Source organism: Octopus sinensis, linkage group LG24 (genome assembly GCF_006345805.1).
Source record: "Octopus sinensis linkage group LG24, ASM634580v1, whole genome shotgun sequence".
NCBI classification, from domain to species: domain Eukaryota; kingdom Metazoa; phylum Mollusca; class Cephalopoda; order Octopoda; family Octopodidae; genus Octopus; species Octopus sinensis.
In genome coordinates this window covers 9421539-9444982 of record NC_043020.1, presented here as the reverse complement: position 1 = coordinate 9444982, position 23444 = coordinate 9421539, and the positions used below count along the sequence as shown (strand labels likewise).

At 39.0% G+C, this 23444-nt stretch overlaps 2 protein-coding genes across 2 annotated transcripts in view; both read left to right on the top strand.

The window, feature by feature from the left end:
* The window catches only part of LOC115223867 (zinc finger protein 208-like), a 44291-nt gene extending 28357 nt beyond the window's left edge, over positions 1 to 15934 (top strand). The window contains exons 3-5 of the mRNA XM_029794566.2: positions 2568 to 2717; positions 4583 to 4993; positions 14429 to 15934. Coding sequence (XP_029650426.2) covers positions 2568 to 2717; positions 4583 to 4993; positions 14429 to 14905 — 1038 coding nt within the window. The 3' untranslated portion in view covers positions 14906 to 15934. The remainder of the gene's footprint in view (positions 1 to 2567; positions 2718 to 4582; positions 4994 to 14428) is intronic.
* Positions 15935 to 21587: 5653 nt separating this feature from the next.
* The window catches only part of LOC115224098 (zinc finger protein 721-like), a 43889-nt gene continuing 42032 nt past the window's right edge, over positions 21588 to 23444 (top strand). The window contains exon 1 of the mRNA XM_036512799.1: positions 21588 to 21752. The gene's annotated coding sequence lies outside the window, so the exon portion shown is untranslated. The remainder of the gene's footprint in view (positions 21753 to 23444) is intronic.

Here is a 23444-nt window from a genome sequence, read left to right as displayed (position 1 = left end):
AAGATATTTTCTACAAGAATATAATAATTATATTGAACTTCAAATAAATAACAATTTCCATGTCCCGAGTTTTATGTACAGGATAACTGTATATATATAAATATACTGATCTGTATTTTTGAAAACATCAATACGAAATCAACTAAGAAATCAAGATTACAAACGAATAGCCTACATAAAATGCCTGCTTGGCCATTCTTCGTTTTGCGTAGGAGGAACATCAACAAATGTTCAATAGTTTCCGTGAGCACCATTTGTCTTGTCACCTGCTTGTTTTCTGTTTGACATGTCGAAATGGAGGAGTAAGCTAGTTGGTGTACGTCTGTGTATGTGTTCGTGCGTGTTTGTCCTGTATTTATGCGTGTGGAATGTAGACATAACAAAAACAATGTCGCATTTTAAACTCAGAGAAAAAAAAGGCCTTGCATATTTCTTCTTACCTGCTTCCTGTGTGTATGGAAAATCCGTAAATTTCCACTAGAAGGTATTAGTCCAGATGTAATGTATAATCACTATTGTTTATTGTAATATGTGTAGTGTTACCCAATCTAAATATGTTGACATGCAAAAAGTAATGTTCAGTTGTGGTGGTAAAAAATTATAATTTATATAATAATAATAATAATGAAATTATTGTATAGAGTGCTCAGGTGCACCACAACTTGTCAGAAAGTGCATATAAAGTACATGCAGTAATGTAGAAATGTCTGGAAAGCGAACAATGTATGAGACAGATACATGCCCGTGTGTGTATGGAGGGGAGAAAATCAAGTGTAGTGTTGGCGAATCTCAGGAAGCATGGAAGTTTTGAAGGATTCAGTGCTCTGACAACTAACAACTGATGCCGGCAGTTTGTTCCATGCTTCAGCAACTCTCAGCGTGAAAAAATGTTTCCGAAAGTCATGGGAGCTGTGCTGTTTTCTTACTTTGTAAATATGTCCACGGGTGTTAGATGGGTGGAGTTTGAAAAGGTGCTCAGAGTTATTGTTTGTACGATGGTTGATAATTTTATGGGTGTCTGCCAGGTCAGCTGCCAGACGTCAGAGTTTCAATCTGTCCATGCCCAGGGAAGTAAGGCGTTCAGGATATGGCAAATGCCTGATGGAGGGTATTCTTTTGGTTGCACGTCGCTGAACAGTTTCCAGACGATTGATATCCTGGGCAAGATAGGGGTTCCAGACCGGTGATGCAAATTCCAGGTGAGGTCTTACATAGCTATATAAAGCTGCAGATAGATAGCTGATATCAATAGAGAATTGTACAAAAATTTCACTGTTAAATTTCTAATTTTTAAAAAAATTTTCTTCAATATCTTAAACTATTTCTCTCTCATTTCAGAATACCAGATAGCATCCGCAAAGATAGATCGTCAATATTTATAACCTTTTAAAGATTTTAGTAAAATGTCATCCTGAAAAACTGAGAAATATTTTTTGTGAGAGTGACATTTTTGCCCCTTCGTTACCTTCGAATCTGTACAAGCTGATTTTGTGCTCCGTTTAAATTTGCAAGAACTATCAAAGTACATTGCAGTAATAAAGTTTTGACTAACAAATGAAAAACAATCCATATCTAGTCCTGAGAAAAGAAGATATAGAAGGATGATGAATTTCCCTGAAGAATTGCCAAAATCGACCGGAAAATCATCGTACCATTGTGATAGGTGTAAAAAGTCATTTCCTCAGGAAAGTAAGCTTGCTACTCATAAATGCATTAACAAAAAAGAGAAAGCAAAGAAACGATATCATTGTGATATCTGTGGTAAATCATTCACTCTAAAACTTAACTTAACTGAACATAGATATCTACATACAGGGGAGAAGCCACACGGCTGTGATATCTGCGGTAAATCATTCACTCGAATACGTACATTAATTACTCACAAGCATCTCCATACTGGAGAGAGACCTCACAGCTGTGATATCTGCGGTAAATCATTCTCTCTAAGAGGTCACTTAACTGGTCACAAACGTACACATACAGGTGAAAGGCCATATCACTGTGATATCTGTGGTAAATCATTCTCTCACACTAATGGCCTAACACGACACATACGTATTCATACAGGAGAGAAACCATATCAGTGTAACATTTGTGGCGAATCATTCTCTGACAGAGGTAATTTGACTAAACACAAAATTATTCATACAGGTGAGAAGTCGTATCACTGTGATACCTGTGGTAAGTCATTCTTTCAAAAAGTTCATTTAAACTCTCACAGACGTGTTCATACAGGAGAGAAGCCATATCAGTGCAATATCTGTGGTAAATCTTTCAGTAATGGTAGCAGCATAACAATTCATAAGCGTATTCATACAGGAGAGGAACCGTATCGCTGTGATATTTGTAGTAAATCATTCACTTATAAAAGCAAATTAACTGTTCACAAACGTTTTCATACTGGAGAAAAACCGTATCACTGTGATATTTGCGGTAAAGTATTTGTTGATGGTAATACTTTGACTAAACACAAACATACTCACACAGGAGAGAAATTATATCACTGCGATAGCTGCGGTAAGTCGTTCGGTTGTAGAGGTACATTGACTATTCACAAACGTATTCATACAGGGGAGAAGCCTTACCACTGCAATATCTGTGGCAAAACATTCACTCAAACGAGCCAGTTAACAACACACAAGAGACGCTTGCATACAGGTGAGAAACCATATACCTGCGATATCTGTGGTAAATCTTTCTCTGATGGAAGTGGATTAACTGTTCACGAGTGTATTCATTCGAGAGACAAGCTATTTCACTGTGCGATCTGTGGTAAATCATTCCCTGGAGAAAGTGAATTAATGTTGCACAAGAAACACACTCATTCTCAAGAAAAACCACATCACTTTGATATCTGTGATAAATCATTCATTTCTGGGAGTACATTAACTATTCACAAACAAATTCATACTGGGAAGAAACCGTATCAGTGTGATATCTGTGGTAAATCATTCATTTCTGGGAGTACATTAACTATTCACAAACAAATTCACACTGGGAAGAAACCTTATCAGTGTGATATCTGTGGTAAATCATTTAGCTATGGATGTACATTAACTGTTCACAAACGTATTCATACAGGGGAAAGACTACACCATTGTGATATCTGTGGTAAATCGTTCACTTCTTCAAGTGCGTTAACTGTTCACAAAAGAATTCATTCCGGAGAAAAGCCATATCACTGTGACATTTGTGGTAAATCATTCACTCAAACGAGTCAGTTAACGATGCACAGAAGGTGCATTCATACAAAAGAGAAACCATATCATTGCGATATCTGTGGTAAATCGTTCATTCATCGCGGTTCACTAAATCTTCACAGGCGTGTTCATACCGGGGAGAAACCGTATCACTGTGACATCTGTGGTAAATTATTTGCTTACAAAAGTGCGTTAAATTGTCACAAGCGTATTCACACAGGTGAAAGACCATATCACTGTGATACCTGCGGTAGATCGTTTGCTCATGCAAGTGCATTGACTGTTCACAAATGTGTTCATACAGAAGGAAAATCATTTGAGTGTGGCATATGCGGCAAGTCGTTCGCAAAAGCAAGTCGGTTAACGACACACAAGAGATACGTTCATGCAACACAAAAAGTATTTACCTGCGATATCTGTGGTAAATCTTTCTCTGATGGAAGTGGATTAACTGTTCACGAGTGTATTCATTCGAGAGACAAGCTATTTCACTGTGCGATCTGTGGTAAATCATTCCCTGGAGAAAGTGAATTAATGTTGCACAAGAAACACACTCATTCTCAAGAAAAACCACATCACTTTGATATCTGTGATAAAGCATTCATTTCTGGGAGTACATTAACTATTCACAAACAAATTCATACTGGGAAGAAACCGTATCAGTGTGATATCTGTGGTAAATCATTCATTTCTGGGAGTACATTAACTATTCACAAACAAATTCACACTGGGAAGAAACCTTATCAGTGTGATATCTGTGGTAAATCATTTAGCTATGGATGTACATTAACTGTTCACAAACGTATTCATACAGGGGAAAGACTACACCATTGTGATATCTGTGGTAAATCGTTCACTTCTTCAAGTGCGTTAACTGTTCACAAAAGAATTCATTCCGGAGAAAAGCCATATCACTGTGACATTTGTGGTAAATCATTCACTCAAACGAGTCAGTTAACGATGCACAGAAGGTGCATTCATACAAAAGAGAAACCATATCATTGCGATATCTGTGGTAAATCGTTCATTCATCGCAGTTCACTAAATCTTCACAGCGTGTTCATACCGGGGAGAAACCGTATCACTGTGACATCTGTGGTAAATTATTTGCTTACAAAAGTGCGTTAAATTGTCACAAGCGTATTCACACAGGTGAAAGACCATATCACTGTGATACCTGCGGTAGATCGTTTGCTCATGCAAGTGCATTGACTGTTCACAAATGTGTTCATACAGAAGGAAAATCATTTGAGTGTGGCATATGCGGCAAGTCGTTTGCAAAAGCAAGTCGGTTAACGACACACAAGAGATACGTTCATGCAACACAAAAAGTATTTCGCTGTGATATCTGTGATAAATCATTCACTTACAGATACGTATTGACTGTTCACAAACGTATTCATACAGGGGAAAAACCGTACCACTGTGATATCTGTGGTAAATCATTCTCTCAAAAAGGTCAGTTAACAAGACACAATAAATCTCATACCAGAGAGAAAGCATATCGCTGTAACGTCTGTGGTAAATCCTTCACTCAGACAGGTCATTTAACTGTTCACAGTCGTACTCACACGGGTGAGAAACCATATCACTGTGAGATGTGTGATAAATCATTCTCTCAAACAGCTCACTTAACAATTCACAGACGCACTCATACAGGAGATAGACCCTACAAGTGCGATATTTGTGGTAAATCTTTCTCTCAAAATAGTGATGTCACTAAGCACAACCGCATTCATACAGGTGAAAAACCTTACCAGTGTAATATCTGTGGTAAATCATTCTCTGTAAGTAACACATTAACTATTCACAAATACATTCATACAGGAGATAAACCATATCACTGTGATAACTGCGGTAAATCATTTTCTCAAAATTCATCTTTAACCAAACACAAATGTAATCCTTCTAACAAAAAGCTACATCACAATGATATCTGTAATCAATGACTCATCTGCTAAGATTACACGATGTGAAGTGAGTAGTAAGTGAACAGAGACATCAACACTCTAATGCTGCTAGCAACATAACAACCAATTTTGTGCTGGTTCCACAATAAAATACATAGAGTACACACTGAAATTGATGGTGATGGTTAGGGCAGCCAGCCATAAAAAGCCATAGTCATCATCGTTTAACGTCTGCCTTCCATGCTAGAAATCGTCCATGGGTTGGACGATTTTGACTGAGGGCTGGCGAACCGGACAGCCGCACCAGGCTCCAATCTTGATCTGGCAGAGTTTCTGCAGCTGGATGCCCTTCCTAATGCCAACCACTCCAAGAGTGTAGTGGGTGCCTTTTACGTGCCACTGGCATGGGGCCAGTTGGCTGCTCTGGCAACGATCACGCTCGGATGTCATTATCATCATCATCATCGTTTAACGTCCGTTCTCCATGCTAGCATAGGTTGGACGGTTCGACCAGGGATCTGGGAAGCCAGAAGGCTGCACCAGGCTCCGGTCTTATCTGGCGGTGTTTCTACAGCTGGATGCCCTTCCTAACGCCAACCACTCCGAGAGTGTAATGGGTGCTTTTTACGTGCCACCTGCACTGGTGCCAGGCGAGGCTGGCATCGGCCACGGTCGGATTGGTGCATTTTACATGCCACCTGCACAGAAGCCAGTTGAGGCGGCGCTGGCTTCGGCCACAATTCGGATGGTGCTTTTTACATGCCACCGACATGGAAGCCAGTCAAAGCGGCGCTAATTTATAATGCCTTTTATTGCAACATAATCCAATTCAAAGCAAATTCCATTTATGAGAACAATCCAATTAAGAATCATATCTGCACCTGAAAAGCGTGCAGTTTCACCTCCAGGTATGTAATCACATTTACCTCAATTGAATGTGCATGGTTCAGTGGATAGGATATTTGGCTCACAATCATCATAAGTTTGTGAGTTCAATTCCTGTCAGTGTGTTGTGTCCTTGAGCAAGACACTTTATTTCACATTTATCCAGTCTACCCAGCTGGTAAAAAGGAGCTATACCTTTATATCTCTTTCTCTTTCTCTTTTACTTGTTTCAGTCATTTGACTGCGGCCATGCTGGAGCACCGCCTTTAGTCGAGCAAATCGACCCCGGAACTTATTCTTTGTAATCCCAGTTCCTATTCTATCGGTCTCTTTTGCCGAACCGCTAAGTGACGGGGACGTAAACACACCAGCATCGGTTGTCAAGCAATGCTAGGGGGACAAAGACAGACACACAAACACATACACACATATATATATATATACATATATACGACAAGCTTCTTTCAGTTTCCGTCTACCAAATCATCTCACAAAGCTTTGGTTGGCCTGAGGCTATAGTAGAAGACACTTGCTCAAGGTGCCATGCAGTGGGACTGAACCTGGAACCATATGGTAGGGAAGCAAGCTTCTTACTACACAGCAAATTTATATAATTTTAATGTAGGACTTTTTATCATAAAACCAGTGGTGACCTTGTGTGTGTTCGTTTCAAAAGGTTTATTTATTATTATTGTAATCATTATTTTTGTTATTATTGTAATGTCCATGTATTAATAAATAGTTTCCTTGAAAACTTTGAATGGACTTGACTTTTACATGAAATTAAGCTGTAAAATACCTTCATTTCAGCTGATTGTATCATTTTGCACAAGATATTTGATGAATCAGATAAATAGCCAAGGATTCTTAGATGATAAAATATGTAAGGAGCACTCCGTCGGTTACGACAATGAGGGTCCCAGCTGATACGATCAACGGAACAGCCTGCTCGTGGAATTAACGTGCAAGTGGCTGAGCACTCCACAAGCACGTTACCCTTAACGTAGTTCTCGAGGAGATTCAGCGTGACAACAGAGTATGACAAGGCTGGCCCTTTGAAAATACAGGTACAACAGAAACAGGAAGAAAAAGTGAGAGAAAGTTGTGGTGAAAGAGTACAGCAGGGATCACCACCATCCCCTGCCGGAGCCTCGTGAAGCTTTAGGTGTTTTCGCTCAATAAACACTCACAACGCCCGGTCTGGGAATCAAAACCGCGAGTCTGCTGCCCTAACCACTGGGCCATTGCGCCTCCGATAAAATATGTATGTGTATAAGGGATCGTTTTGTAGATTCATAGCCAAGAATGGAAACCTTAACCTAGATTTTCCTATGACATCCTTTTCTTTGTCTTAGCATTAATACTCGGAAATTTATGAGATCACTTGTCAACTGTCTTGGTTCCTTTGGGTTGAAATTCTAGTTATTTTAGGGTTATGATAGATAAGTCATATACATTTCTTTGTTCTTGAACATACATTTGGTTCTTCCCATATGTATAAATAGGAACTCTGAGAGAACATCACAATCAGTTTTCCTTCACTTCCACAAATGTGGAAGCACTCCGTCGGTTACGACAGTGAGGGTTCCGGTTGATCCAAATCTACGGAACAGCCTGCTCGTGAAATCAACGTGTAAGTGGCTGAGCACTCCACAGACACGTGTACCCTTAACGTAATTCTCGGGGATATTCAGCGTGACACAGAGAGTGACAAGGCCAGCCCTTTGAAATACAGGTACAACAGAAACAGGAAGTAAGAGTGAGAGAAAGTTGTGGTGAAAGAGTACAGCAGGGATCACCACCATCCCCTGCCGGAGCCTCGTGGAGCTTTAGGGGTTTTCGCTCAATAAACACTCACAACGCCCGGTCTGGGAATCGAAACCGCGATCCTATGACCGCGAGTCCGCTGCCCTAACCACTGGGCCATTGCGCCTCCACTCCACAAGCTGTATAGCTTCACTTTCTAGCAAGTAGCTTTCCCTAAGAGACACACATCTAATGGCACAGGAACATTTTGTTTTTGTCATTCTGTTTGAATTACTAAACTGCTGACTATTACAACAGCCGGATCTTTTTGGTTTGAACTGCAGTTTTTCCTAGCGGTGTCATATGAAATTGTCACCCATAATTATGACCCTAGTATCGATCTATTCAATCTGTTTTAGGGTTAGGGTTAGAGGTGGGGGGGAAGAGTATCATTTTTTTTTCTTCAGAAATATAAGTAAACCCAATCTGTTTCTTAAACGAGGGATATATTCATACGGCACAGAATGTTTTTTTTACCTCAATGGACATCATTGATTGGTTGAAATTGCAGAAATTGAAGAAAAAAAAAACAATAAATATCTTACAAACCATAGAACTTTCTCAATAAAGCCAAGAGAAAAAGATGTTTTATAAACACATTCTACCAGTATACGAAGTTTAAAAGTGTTTAGTTATGTGGAAATTATTTTTAAAAAAACTGCCGTTCAAACCGAAAAGATCCCAACAGCCTTGAACGAGGAGGTACTCAAAAGAAACCAGAATTTTGCAATATTATTTTATTCACTAAGATTTACATCAGGACATTTTTATCACCTTCAAAGTATTCTCTGTTTGAAACAATGCATCATTACATTGACCGATTACATCGATCCCAGTGCGAAACTGGTACTTTATTTTATCGACCCCGAAAGGATGAAAGGCAAAGTTGACCTTGGCGGAATTTGAACACAGAACGTAACGACAGACGAGATACTGCTAAGCATTTCGCCCGGCGCGCTAACGTCTCTGCCAGTTCGCCGCCAATCATATGACTAGAAACGATAACCATGGAGATAAAACAGCACAGCTCCCATGACTTCAGAAAACATTTTTTTCACGCTGAGAGTTGCTGAAGCATGGAACAAACTGCCGGCATCAGTTGTTAGTTGTCGGAGCACTGCATCCTTCAAAACTTCCATGCTTCCTGAGATTCGCCAACACTACACTTGATTTTCTCCCCTCCATACACACACACAAGCATGTATCTGACTCATACATTGTTCGCTTTCCAGACATTTCTACATTACTGCATGTACTTTATATGCACTTTCTGACAAGTTGTGGTGCACCTGAGCACTGTATACAATAATTTCATTATTATTATTATAAGATAATATTCCCTTCGTTATTGATAACATAATCTCATTTCCTTGGCAAATTCTTCAGGTTTCGAAACAAAGAGACTCAATATAATGTTTAATCTCTTCACAATAAACTCTTTACCCCCTTAATAATGTTGCCCTGAAATGCAACTTTATATGCACTTTCTGACAAGTTGTGGTGCACCTGAGCACTGTATACAATAATTTCATTATTATTATTATCATAAACCTGACGGTTCCTTGTGCCATGATAACATCAGTAACGGTGTTACCCACAGCATCATCAGAGATATACCAGGAGTGCAAATATAGCCACCTCCTAAGTTTGTAAATACGCTGGATCAGCCAGTACATCTTTCAAATGATGCTTCGGCAACCACAAGTCGTCCTTCAGAGTCCCAGATTCGTCTGTCTCTATATTCTGAGTTCAAATTCCGCCGAGGTCGACATTGCTTTTCATCCTTTCGGGGGCGATAAAATAAAGTACCAGTTTCGCACTGGGGTCAATGTAATCGACTTAATACCATTGTCTGTCCTTGTTTGTCCCCTCTATGTTTAGCCCCTTGTGGGTAATAAAGAAATGCATATGATTGCTTTTCATCCTTTCGGGGGGTCGATAAATTAAGTACCAGTTGTGTACTGTGGTAGACTAATCGACTAGCGGATCTTTTCGGTTTGAACGGCAGCTTTTAACATAATTTCCAGGTAACTAAAAAAATTTTGAACTTCGTATACTGGTAGAATGTGTTTATAAAACATCTTTTTCTCTTGGCTTTATTAAGAAAATTCTAGAGTTTGTAAGATATTTGTTGTTGTTTTTCTTCAATTTCTGCAATTTCAACTAATCAATGACGTCTATTGAGGTTAAAAAAAAAAAACATTCTGTGCCGTATGAATATGTCCCTCGTTTAAGAAACAGATTGGGTTTATTTACATTTGTGAAGAAAAAAAGATACCCTTCCCCCCACCCCTAAACCTAACCCTAACCCTAAAACAGATTGAAATGCAATAGATTGATACTAGGGTCATAATTATAGGTGACAATTTCATATGACACCGCTAGAAAAAACTGCCGTTCAAACTGAAAAAATCCCGACTAGCCCCCCTCTACCAAAATTTCGGGCCTTGCGCCTAGAGTAGAAAAGAATATATTTCTTTACTGCCCACAAGGGGCTAAACATAGAGGGGACTAACAAGAAACAAGGGCAGACAAACGGATTAATTGGTTTACATCGACGCTAGTACGTAACTGGTACTTAATTTATCGACCCCGAAAGGATGAAAGGCAAAGTCGACCTCGGCGGAATTTGAACTCACAACGTAACGGCAGACGAAATACCTATTTCTTTATTACCCACAAGGGGCTAAACACAGAGGGGACAAACAAGGACAGACATAGGTATTAAGTCGATTACATCGACCCCAGTGCGTAACTGGTACTTTAATTTATCGACCCCAGTGCGTAACTGATACTTTAATTTATCGACCCCGAAAGGATGAAAGGCAAAGTCGACCTCGGCGGAATTTGAACTCAGGACGTAACGGCAGACGAAATACGGCTACGCATTTCGCCCGGTGTGCTAACGTTTCTGCCAGCTCGCCGCCAGAAAAGAATATTTGGCATCGAAACTGCGGTTGGAGACATAAAGTTAGCTTCATTCGTTCATTGCGATTAGTGAGGATTTTATTGATGAAGATGTGGAGATATTTCGATGTTGGCGCAGAATAATGTCGATAAAATATTGGTAAACCCCATTCTAACAACCAGACGTTTGCTTTTGTAGTCAGGTGAAAACGTATAACGCCCTGATTCACTGTTTACACCTGAAAACGGTAAGTTAATAAAGGTTCCTTCTTTTATGACAGTCTCTTGTAGTCCGAGAAAAGCAGTTCTGCAGTTTCTGGCTTGCACAAGGGATTCGCTTATAGGGATCAAATGTGTAGGTTCGCTGTTGTTTTTAAATTCGTTTTTTTTTTGGCGATCCTTCGGTATAAGTACCCGTACGTATCGGAAGTGGCTTTGTTTACATTTCTGAAGATAACAGAAACCCTTTTCTCCCACCCTAACCCTAGCACAAACCGTAACCCCCCATATATATAAAAAAACCCCACTTTCTTGAAATGTATCCGGTACTTATACCGAAGTTACGCCCGTTTTTTTTTTCTTCTTTTTTTTTTGTTGGTTGTGGTGTTGGAAAAATAGTTCCCAACGTTTTTAAGTGTGCAGTGGAATCTTTTCCGTTTGAACGGCACATGTCAACACAATTTCTAGTTAACTAAACACTTTTAAACTTCGTATACTGGTAGAATATGTACTTTTACTCTTTTACTATCTTTTACTTGTTTCAGTCATTTGACAGCGGCCATGCTGAAGCAGCGCCTTTAATCGAGCAAATCGACCCCGGGACTTATTCTTTTGTAAGTCCAGTACTTATTTTATCGGTCTTTTTTGCCGAACCGCTAAGTAACGGGGACATAAACACACCAGCATCGGTTGTCAAGCAATGCTAGGGGGATAAACACAGACAAACAAACACACACATATATATATATACATGTAAGGATTAGCCCTGCAATTTTAATACCGAGTTCAGTTCCAAATTCTGAGAACATACCTGAAAATGAGAGACACCTGAAGAAATCCAGATGATACAATGACCAAAGACACTGGACGAGATATAATGTATAATCACTGTTGTTTATTGTAATATATGTAATGTTTGAGCGAAAACACCTAAAAGCTCCACGAGGCTCCGGCAGGGATGGTGGTGATCCCTGCTGTACTCTTTCACCACAACTTTCTCTCACTCTTACTTCCTGTTTCTGTTGTACCTGTATTTCAAAGGGCCGGCCTTGTCACTCTCTGTGTCACGCTGAATATCCCCGAGAACTACGTTAAGGATGCACGTGTCTGTGGAGTGCTCAGCCACTTGCACGTTAATTTCATGAGCAGGCTGTTCCGTTGATTCGGATCAACCGGAACCCTCGTTGTCGTAACCGACGGAGTGCTTCCACCATATGTAATGTTCCACAATCTAAAGGAGAACTTGTTGTTTGTAAATATGTAAACTTAACACAATTTGCATGGTATAGCTACACACACTGACCCACACACATGCGCACAAACAAATAAAAAGGGAACGCAGTGTAAATAACGAACAGAGTCAAGACTATTGAAAAGGTTGCAAGATGCAACGGAAATTTTAGGAAAATAAAAATAAGAAAAAATTGGAAATTTTACTGGTGAGTGTGTTAAATAATGTGTGGAAGCACTCCGTCGGTTACGACGATGAGGGTCCTAGCTGATACGATCAACGGAACAGCTTGCTCGTGGAGTTAACGTGCAAGTGGCTGAGCATTCCACAGACACGTGTACCCTTAACGTAGTTCTCGGGGATATTCAGCGTGACACAGAGAGTGAGAAGGCTGGCCCTTTGAAATACAGGTACAACAGAAACAGGAAGTAAGAGTGAGAGAAAGTTGTGGTGAAAGAGTACAGCAGGGATCACCACCATCCCTGCCGGGGGATATGACTCTCCCCAGACATAATACAATTTTGTTTGATGTAATTTTAATAACATAAGATGTTAAGTTGAGTTGTTCAGGTAAAAGTTTATAGTTTATCAATACAGAATTGTAGGAAACTTTCTCTGTTGAGTTTCTTCTTTTTTTTCATTTCATTTTTTTTTTTTTTGGTCTTCAATTTCTTACACTATTTCTCTATCATTTCAGAATCCGCGATGGCATCAACATCATAGATCGTTACCATTTACCATCTTTTAAAGATTATAGTAAAATGTCATACTGTTTTCAGTATGAGGAATATTTCTTGTGAGAGTGACATTTCTTTACTTCATTGCCTAGTGATGGGTGTAAGCTAGAGGATCTTGAATCTATCCTCTGGCCAAGTTATTTTTGATGCTACTGCCCCCTACTACAACGAGGCACTGGCACTGAGTGGGTTTAACCCTTTAGTGTTCAGATTATTCTATCAAACATAATGCCTATTGATTCCCATTGATTTGAATTAATCATGCATTATCTCAAATCTTCAAGATCTTGATGGTGTAATTACTTCATGTAGAATAACATTGTAGGGTAGGTGTGAGAGCCTGGATCTGGTCAGTTTGAACATAAAACAGATTAAATATTTTGGCCGGATATGGCCGGTTTAAATACTAAAGGGTTAAGGACCGCATCTCTTACCATGCCCTAGCACCCGGAAGAGGAAGCACTGCAGGAACGCCGTTAGGTTTGCCCCACCCTTCTCACCCAACATCAAGACTCATGTGCGAAGTATTTTCATGTTCCAGTTAAATTTTCAAAAATTACCAAAGAACATTGCAGTCCTTCTCTGCTGCCAACAGAGATAAACGTTGATGGAAATATTGCTGCTGACAGGTTTGGATTAACCCTTTAGTGTTCAGATTATTCTATCAAACGTAATGCTTATTGATTCACATTGATTTGAATTAATCATACATTATCTCATATCTTCAAGATCTTGATGGTGTAATTACTTAATGTATAATAGCATTGTAGGGTAGGTGTGAGGGCCTGGATCTGGTCAGTTTGAACATAAAACTGATTAAATATTTTGGCCGGATATGGCCGGTTTAAATACTAAAGGGTTAATGCTGTAATAAGAGAAAAATATAAGAAAATTTACGGTGCACCAGACAATTTCTGACTTGGCACCATCCGAGCGTGGCCATTCGCCAACCTCGTCTGGCACCTGTGTCGGTGGCACATAAAAAGCACCCACTACACTCACGGAGTGGTTGGCGTTAGGAAGGGCATCAAGCTGTAGAAACACCGCCAGATCTGACTGGCCTGGTGCAGCCTTTGGGCTTCCCAGACCCCAGTTGAACCGTCCAACCCATGCTAGCATGGAAAGCGGACGTTAAACGATGATGATGATGATGATGATAATTGCCCTGAGAACTTAAAATATAGAAGAATGAATTTCCCTGAAGAATTGCCAAAAACCACTGGAGAACCATCATACCACTGTGATACCTGTAAGAAGTCATTCACTCTGCAAAGTAAGCTTGCTACTCATAAATGTATTGACAAAAAACAGAAAGCAGAGAAACGATATCATTGTGATATCTGCGGGAAATCATTCACTGTAAAGCTTTATCTAACTGAACATAGACATATACATACGGGAGAGAGACCACACAACTGTGATATCTGCGGTAAATCATTCGCTCGGATACGTACATTAGTTACTCACAAGCATCTCCACACTGGTAAAAAACCTCACAGCTGTAATATCTGTGGGAAATCTTTCTCCCTAAGAAGTCACTTAGCTGAGCACACGCGTACCCATACAGGTGAAAAACCACATCACTGTAATATCTGTGGAAAATCATTCTCTCATGCTTACGGCCTAACTCGACACATTCGTAGTCACACAGGAGAGAAGCCATATCAGTGTAATATTTGTTATGAATCGTTCTCCGACAGAGGTAATTTGACTAAACACAAATACATTCATACAGGAGAGAAATCGTATCACTGTGATATCTGTGGAAAGTCATTCTTTCAAAAGGTTCATTTAAATTCTCACAGACGTACTCATACGGGAGAGAAACCATATCAGTGTGATATCTGTGGAAAGTCATTTTCTGATTCGAGCCAAGTGACGTTACACAAGAGACGCATGCATACGGGGGAGAAACCCTATCCATGCAATTCCTGTAGTAAATGTTTCGCCGACAGAAGCGGGTTAACTATTCACAAACGTAAGCACAGAGGAGAGAAACCGTATTACTGACATCCGTGGATGTCTTGCTAACAACTTGCACAACATGCAAGCGCCACCAGTCAAAAACTCCGCATACCGGAAGCCAGCAAGTGTATGGGGTCATCTGAAGAGAATGTGTGCCGTTGAGACTGCAGCAGTTTGACTTGCTAGGAAAGAACGCTGTAATGCTGAACAAGAACACAAAATGCACAAATCAGAGATCAACAGGAAAAAGCACAACAGATCATCCAACCATCTCAAGCAGGTGACCAAAAAGGCAGTGCTTGAATTCGAACAGCGCATAGCAACCAACCCTGACAGCAAAGTGTTCTGGAAGTATGTACATTCAAAGCAGAGACCTCACTCTCCAGTTGGTCCCCTTCGCAATCCCCACACAGGGCAGATTACTGACAATCCCAAAGAATGTGCAGAAATCATTGCTGGATGCTATGCAGGCATCTTTACTGTCGAGGATCAAAATGTTCCATCTCCATCACCTCTGACACCGGACTCTATATCTACTATGCAATTTACACCAGCAATGCTACAATGCCACTTTAAGAATAAAGGTAACTATGCCTTTCCTGGTCTTGATGGTGTTACATACCTACTTCTCAAACGTGGTGGGCACTTTCTTCTAAACCAATTTTCTCTATTCTTCCAATTCTGTCTTGACAATGGTGTTACTCCAGGGCAGTGGAAAACTGCCAGTGTTATCCCTCTGTTCAAAAAAGGTGACCGCACATCGCCTGTCAATTATCGCCCTGTTTGTCTTACTAGCAATCGCCAAACTGATGGAATCCTGTGTCAGAGAAACCCTCTGGAACTTCCGGAAGTCTCACAGCCTCATCCAGCCGTCACAATTTGGATTTATTCCTAACTCCAGCTGCTGTAATCAACTCATTGAGTTTCTTGAGGACATTATCCGAATCACTGATGGCGGCTCTTGGGTGGATGTTGTTTACCTGGACTATTTTCCCCTGACTCATCTAAGACATAGAATGGATCCTTTTCTCTTTTTTTTTCTCTTTTGTGGGAGTAATAATAAATGATTATTTATATTGTATTGCTTGTTTATTGCTTTGGTGTTGTGAAAATGAATTGTGTTTTAGAAGGGTTAAATTGTTGTTCCTTTTTATTTGCCCATATCATTAACCCTTTAGTGTTCACATTATTCTGCCAAAATTAATGCTTTTTCATCCACATTGTTTTGAACTAATCATGCATTATCTTGTAGCTATGAGATTTTGATGAGGTAGCTGTTAATTTTTAAAACGATATTGTAGGGCTGGTGTGAGAGACCAGATCTGGCCAGTTTGAACATAAAACAGGCAGAATACTTTTGGCCAGTTTAAATACTAAAGGGTTAAATTTGATAAAACTTTACATAACATATTTTGGTTATCTCCTATCTTATAGTCTGTTTCATCCTGAGTTTTGCGCATAGTTTAGAATTATACTTTTAACATTAATAGAAGAAACACACATAGCCTCAGGTTAACTCTGATTGAGAGAATAGTAAGATCAAATCCATTTGTAACTTAGTGAAGATGCCGACGACCGCTCGGTTCAAAGTCTCTCTTGACCAGAAACGGCCTGAACTCTTTGCATGAACACCCTCCCTGTACATAACTCCATGTGCCCCTACATGGCCTTGCTTTTTGCTTTTTGATCCAAAAAATTAACTTAACTTAAAATTGAAAAAAATTCAAATCAAAATTGATAAGCCTTTTGTTTTTTCTTCCAACATTATACAGTCGAAGATAAATTCCATTTATGAAAATAATGCAATTTTGGGTGATTAAAAATCATAACTGTTGACTGAGGTCTTAACTGGAAAATGTGAAACCTCACCCCCTGGTATTTAAATACATTGTAGCAGAATGGATTGACAAAAGCATAAATGACAAACTATTCCCTCTTCGTTTTGAGATTTGGTTTGCAAGATTCTTTATATGAGTTCGTGTGTTGAAGCATATTCTGTTGTGTCTGGGGAGAGTCATTCTCTTTTAGTGCCTTATTATTTAATACACTCACTTTTGTTGCGTGTTGCAACCTTTTTATATATACATATATACGACGGGCATCTTTCAGTTTCTGTCTACCAAATCCACTCACAAGGCTTTGGTCGCCGCAAGGCTATAATAGAAGACACTTGTCCAAGGTGCCACGCAGTGGGACTGAACCCGGAACCATGTGGTTGGTAAACAAGCTACTTACCACACAGCCACTCCTGCACCTAGAAAATATAAATAATCAGATAACAGTAGTTTCTATTATGACCATAAGAGCACCAAAGCACAAAACTGTAGTGACAGTTGTCTTGCCCAAGTCTCTGCTCTGGTTGGGTGGGTCTGTGATGAAAGGTATTCAAGCTGTTGACACCTAATTGATTTTCCAAGTTGCGTACATCCAGAATATAATATCCCATATCTTTTTTATTATTTTACTAGCAGTATCGTCCGGCGTTGCTCGGGTTTGTAAGGGAAATAACTATATAAGCATTTTTAGATAGTTACTTCCCTTATATAATAGCAAAAAAATGCATTAAAAATGGGATAAAATTATGGTAATTTTTTTTTTAAATCGTAGACTCATCGAAGACACGCGCTAATACCCAGAAGGGATCGATATGAATCACGACTATAAGATACCCGCTTTTGGTTAAACTGCACCGCAAAATGTGGGAGTAGTTAAATCATAGGAGACAGACACTCACACAACTTCACTTTTATATATAAAGATTAGTTTCAGTCATTTGACTGCAGTCATGTTGAAGCACTGCCTTTTAGTCAAGGAAATTGACCCTAGGACTTATTCTTTGCAAGCCTGGTACTTATTCTAAGGTGGCGAGCTGGCAGAAATGTCAGCACGCTGGGCAAATGCTTTGTGGTATTTTGTCCGCTGCTGCATTCTGAGTTCAAATTCTGCCGAGGTCGACTTTGCCTTTCATCCTTTCGGGGTCGATAAATTAAGTACCAGTTACGCACTGGGGTCGATATAATCGACTTAATCCGTTTGTCTCCTCTGCGTTTAGCCCCTTGTAGGTAGTAAAGAAATAGGTACTTATTCTATTGGTGTCTTTTGCTGAACTGCTAAATTACAGGGACCATGCTAGTCGTCAAGTGATGGTGGGTGGGACCAACATAAAGACACACACATAAATGTATACATATTTATATGTATATACAATGGGCTTCTTTCAGTTTTCTGTCTACCAAATCCGATCAAAAGAGCTCCGGTTGGCCCAAGGCCAGAGTAGAAGACATTTGCCCAAAGTGCCATGCAGTGGGACTGAACTAAGAATCATGCGGTTGGGACGCAAGCTTCTTACATCACAGCCATACCTACTTAAAAAATTATTGGTTTTTATTTATCAGTATGTTCTTTTAGGTTACTTTAGCATGCTTCAAGAAAAACTTCAACAAAAGACACCAGCAATGATGGACTTAGACATGCCACATTGTCTTTCCTTTTCTTTATTTTCTTCCCATTTCCTGACAATACAAATTATTGTAAAGATAGCTGTGATACCAGTGCCGTCCCGATGGGCCTCCATAAAAAGCACCATCCAATCGTGGCCGTTGCCAGCCTCGCCTGGCCCCCGTGCTGGAGGCACGTAAAAAGCACCATCCGACCATGGCCGTTTGCCAGCCCGGTCTGGCATGTAAAAAGCACCTACTACACTCACGGAGTGGTTGGCATTAGGAAGGGCATCCAGCTGTAGAAACACTGCCAGATCAGACTGGGCCTGGTGCAGCCTTCTGGCTTCCCAGACCCCAGTTGAACCGTCCAACCCATGCTAGCATGGAAAGTGGACGCTAAATGATGATGACTCTAGGCATAAGGCCTGAAATTTTGGGGGAGGGGGCCAGTTGATTAGATCGACCCCAGTATGTAACTGGTACTTAATTTATCAACATGTACCTTGGTATAAGTTACAGAAAAGAAATGAAATTTTAAAGAATTCTACTAAAGACCTCATCATCATTAACATTTAATGTCCATTTTCCATGCTGTTAGGGGTTGGACCCTTTGAACATCTCCAGTCAGTTGTAAGGCTGCATTAAGGTCCAATGTTGACTTTGGCTTGGTTTCAATGGCTGGATGCCAACCACTTTGAGGAATTATACTGGGTACTTTATTATGCCACCAGCACTTGCATGGTTGCAGAGTAACTTGCAAAGAAATGAAAAGCCTCCTTAACTATATGACACTAACGGAGTTAGAACGTGTGCCGTCTTTCAGTTTGCGGATCTTGCCGGTTTGAACAACAGTTTTTAAAAATAATTTCCACGTAACTAAACACTTTTAAACTTCGTATACTGGTAGAATGTGTTTATATAACATCTTTTTCTTTTGGCTCTATTGAGAAAATTCTATAGTTTGTAAGATATTTGTTGTTGTTTTTTCTTCAATTTCTGCAATTTCAACCAATCAATGGACGTCTATTGAGGTGAAAACATTCTGTGCCGTATGTATATATGTCCCTCGTTTAAGAAACAGATTGGGTTTATTAACATTTCTGAAGAAAAAAAGAAACCCGTCCCCCCCACCCCTAACCCTAAAACAGATTGAAATGCAATAGATCGATACTAGGGTCATAATTACGGGTGACAATTTCATATGACACTGCTAGTAAAAACTGCCGTTCAAACCGAAAAGATCCCAGTTTGCCATTCCTGGGCCCCCACATAAAATATATTGCCTGCAACAGACCCAGTAGTGGTGCCCACCACCCATTTCACGACACTAGTGCTATATGGGGTTGGCTAGTATATGAGAGGGAACAGGGTAGAGGTTGTATGCCAAGTGTTGAACGGCAATATAATATAATTTTATGCATACACACCTAAAAATATATATTGCCTACAGCAAACCTCAAAAGTGGTGCTCCCACCCTGCTCTAGTTTTGCTAGTGCTATATGGAGTTGGCTAGTATTTGAGAGGGAGCATGGCAATGGTCGTAGTCCAAGTGTTGAAGGGCTGTATAATATAATTTTATATATTAGGGTTAGGGTTAGTAAGGGATAGTTAGGGTAAGGGTGAAGGATATCTTTTTTCTTTAGAAATGTAAATTTACCCAATCTGTTTCTTAAACGAGGGACATATATTCATACGGCACAGAATGTTTTGTTTTTTTTTACCTCAATAGACGTCATTGATTGGTTGAAATTGCAGAAATTGAAGAAAAACAACAACAAATATCTTACAAACTATAGAATTTTCTCAATAAAGCCAAGAGAAAAAGATGTTTTATAAACACATTCTACCAGTATATGAAGTTTAAAAGTGTTTAGTTACGTGGAAATTATTTTTTTTACCTCAATAGACGTCATTGATTGGTTGAAATTGCAGAAATTGAAGAAAAACAACAACAAATATCTTACAAACTATAGAATTTTCTCAATAAAGCCAAGAGTAAAAAAATGTTTTATAAACACATTCTAGCAGTATACGAAGTTTAAAAGTGTTTAGTTACGTGGAAATTATTTTTAAAAAACTGCCGTTCAAACCGAAAAGATCCTCTGTTTCTTAAACGAAGGACATATTCATACGGCACAGAATGTTTTTTTTTACCTCAATAGACGTCATTGATTGGTTGAAATTGCAGAAATTGAAGAAAAACAACAACAAATATCTTACAAATGATAGAATTTTCTCAATAAAGCCAAGAGAAAAAAATGTTTTATAAACACATTCTACCAGTATACGAAGTTTAAAAGTGTTTAGTTACGTGGAAATTATTTTTAAATGAAATTGTCACCCATAATTATGACCCTAGTATCAATCTATTGCATTTCAATGTTTTAGGGTTAGGGTTAGTAAGGGATAGTTAGGGTAAGGGTGAAGGGTATCTTTTTCCTTCAGAAATGTAAATAAACCCAATCTGTTTCTTAAACGAGGGACATATTCATACGGCACAGAATGTTTTTTTTTTTTACCTCAATAGACGTCATTGATTGGTTGAAATTGCAGAAATTGAAGAAAAACAACAAATATCTTACAAACTGTAGAATTTTCTCAATAAAGCCAAGAGAAAAAGATGTTTTATAAACACATTCTACCAGTATACGAAGTTTAAAAGTGTTGGCGATCTTTCGTCTCTAGTAGACCAATCTTTCGTCTCTAGTAGACCTTTCCGTCGATTTCCATAAAATTTTTTTTTTTTTTTTACATATGGGCTTGCGGGAAGTAATGAGAGCGAAAGAGACTAAGAGATAGCGATTGTATGACGAGGGAAGTTCTTTTGAAGTTACCGTGCATGGGAGCATTGATGTATATGTGTGTGTGTGTGTGCGTTTGATGGGGTGTGGGAGACAGACAGTATGTTGTGTAAGTGAAGTGCTTCTGTTAGTGTGTGTGAAGAGACAGAGTAATGTGTGAGAGAAAGAGATAACTGAAATTTTTTACTCGGTGTATGTGTATATGTATGTATATTACTTCAAAAGTTCCCGCAAGCCCATATGTAAAAAAAAAAAATTTTTACGGAAATCGACAGAAAGGTCTACTAGAGACGAAAGATCGCCAAAGTGTTTAGTTACGTGGAAATTATTTTTAAAAAACTGCCGTTCAAACCGAAAAATCAGATCTTCATTACACTTGTGAACTCGTGTTACTTCCAAGGGGAGATTACCACTGAGGTTGTATGTAATATTCGACATCGAAACTGCGGCTGAAGTATAAACTCAGCTTCGCTTGTTCATTGTAATTAAGATTTTACTGTCGAACATTTTTACAGAGCAGTCTCTTGAATGTTGGTGCAGAATTATGTCGATAAAACGTTGGTAAACCCCCATTCTGGCAATCAGATGTTTTCCTTAGTAGTTTGGTAAAAACCTATAACCATCTGATTCACAGTTTACACCTGAAAACGGTAAGTTAATAAAGGTTTCTTTCAAGACAGTCTCTCTCCTAGTCCAAGAAAGGCAGTTCTGCAGTTTCTGTCAGAGGAAGCTGCACAATTGATTTGCTTATAGCGATCAAATGCATAGTTTCAATATTGTTTTTAAATCCACTTTTTTTGTTGTTGATGGAAAAAAAATAAATTCTCTTAATTCCGAAATATAACAATTTCGGAATGGTCATTTTTTTCCAGTTGAGCCAATAAAAAAAAAACACGCACTATATATATTTGGTGTTAATTTGCTTCAGTGTTATTTATTTATTTTTTTTACATTAATCTTAATCTTATTTCGGAGTGTGATAAAAAGAACTCTGTCCGAAATATAAGATTAAGATTAATGTAAAAAAAAATAAATAACACTGAAGCAAAGTAACACCAAATATATATAGTGCGTGTTTTTTTTTTTATTGGCTAAACTGGCAAAATGACGGTACTTGTATCGCAGAGTGGTCCCGGTTTGCGCACACGCATACAAGTACCCAAAATGACCATTCCGAAATATAACAATATCTGTTTCAACACACAACTTCACATAAAAAAATCTTGCACCACAAATATATAAAATTCTCTTAATTTTCTGTTTTAAAAAAAAAAAAAAAAGAGAGAGAAAGGTGGGTGCGAAAGAATTATAATTATAATGGTGATCGCTGTTGCGGCGGGGAGCAACTTCCAAATTGATGGATTTTTCATGGATTTCGAAAAGGCATATATCTCCCATCGTTTTTAAGTGCGTAGTCAAAAAGAAAAATAAAGGGAAAAAAAATGAAATGTCCGTCCTGAAGGGGGCACCGCGATAGGAATAAATAAAAAAAAAAAATTAAAAGCCCCCTACTTCATACATTTTGCGGCTCATATGGCGGAGATGTAAACGGAACCCTTCCCCCTTAAATTTTTTTTTTTTTTTACGGAATCCCACGTTTTAGGCTATGGAGATTAGGGGTTCCGTTTACATCTCCGCTAAGTGAACCCATTTTATAGCGAACTGGATGGTCATATAGCAAACCAAAATGTTGTCAAAACGGAGAAGATCCAAGTTATATGGGCAACCTATTCCAAACCTTCGCCATTCCACCCTCCTTATTATTTATTTTCCATATTTTGAAACAGTTGTAATTCAAATAGTTATTGAAAAAAATTTTTAAACGTTCTGGCTAGTAATGGGTGGGTTATACATTTAAAAAAAAACCCATTTACTTTGCATAAAATGTACATGTCGCAAGGGAATTAGGGAGTGCAGATGAGGATAGGGTAGATAAGGGTACTAGTGGAATACAAGGGTCCCCTGTTGGTTGTGGTTCGTTTTTTTTTTTTTTAGAGAGGGGCGTTAAATCTAAATACGGCAATCTTTCGTCTCTAGTAGACCTTTCCGTCGATTTCCGATTTTGAAGTAATGAGAGCGAAAGAGACTAAGAGAAAGCAATTGTATGACGAGGGAAGTTCTTTTGAAGTTACCGTCCAGGTGAAGCATTGATGTACATGTGTGTGTTTGATGGGGGTGTGGGAGACAGACAGTATGTTGTGTAAGTGAAGTGCTTCTGTTAGTGTGTGTGAAGAGACAGACAGAGTAATGTGTGAAAGAGAGAGATAACTGAAATTTTTTACTCGGTGTATGTGTATATGTATGTATATCACTTCAAAAGTTCCCGCAAGCCCATATGTAAA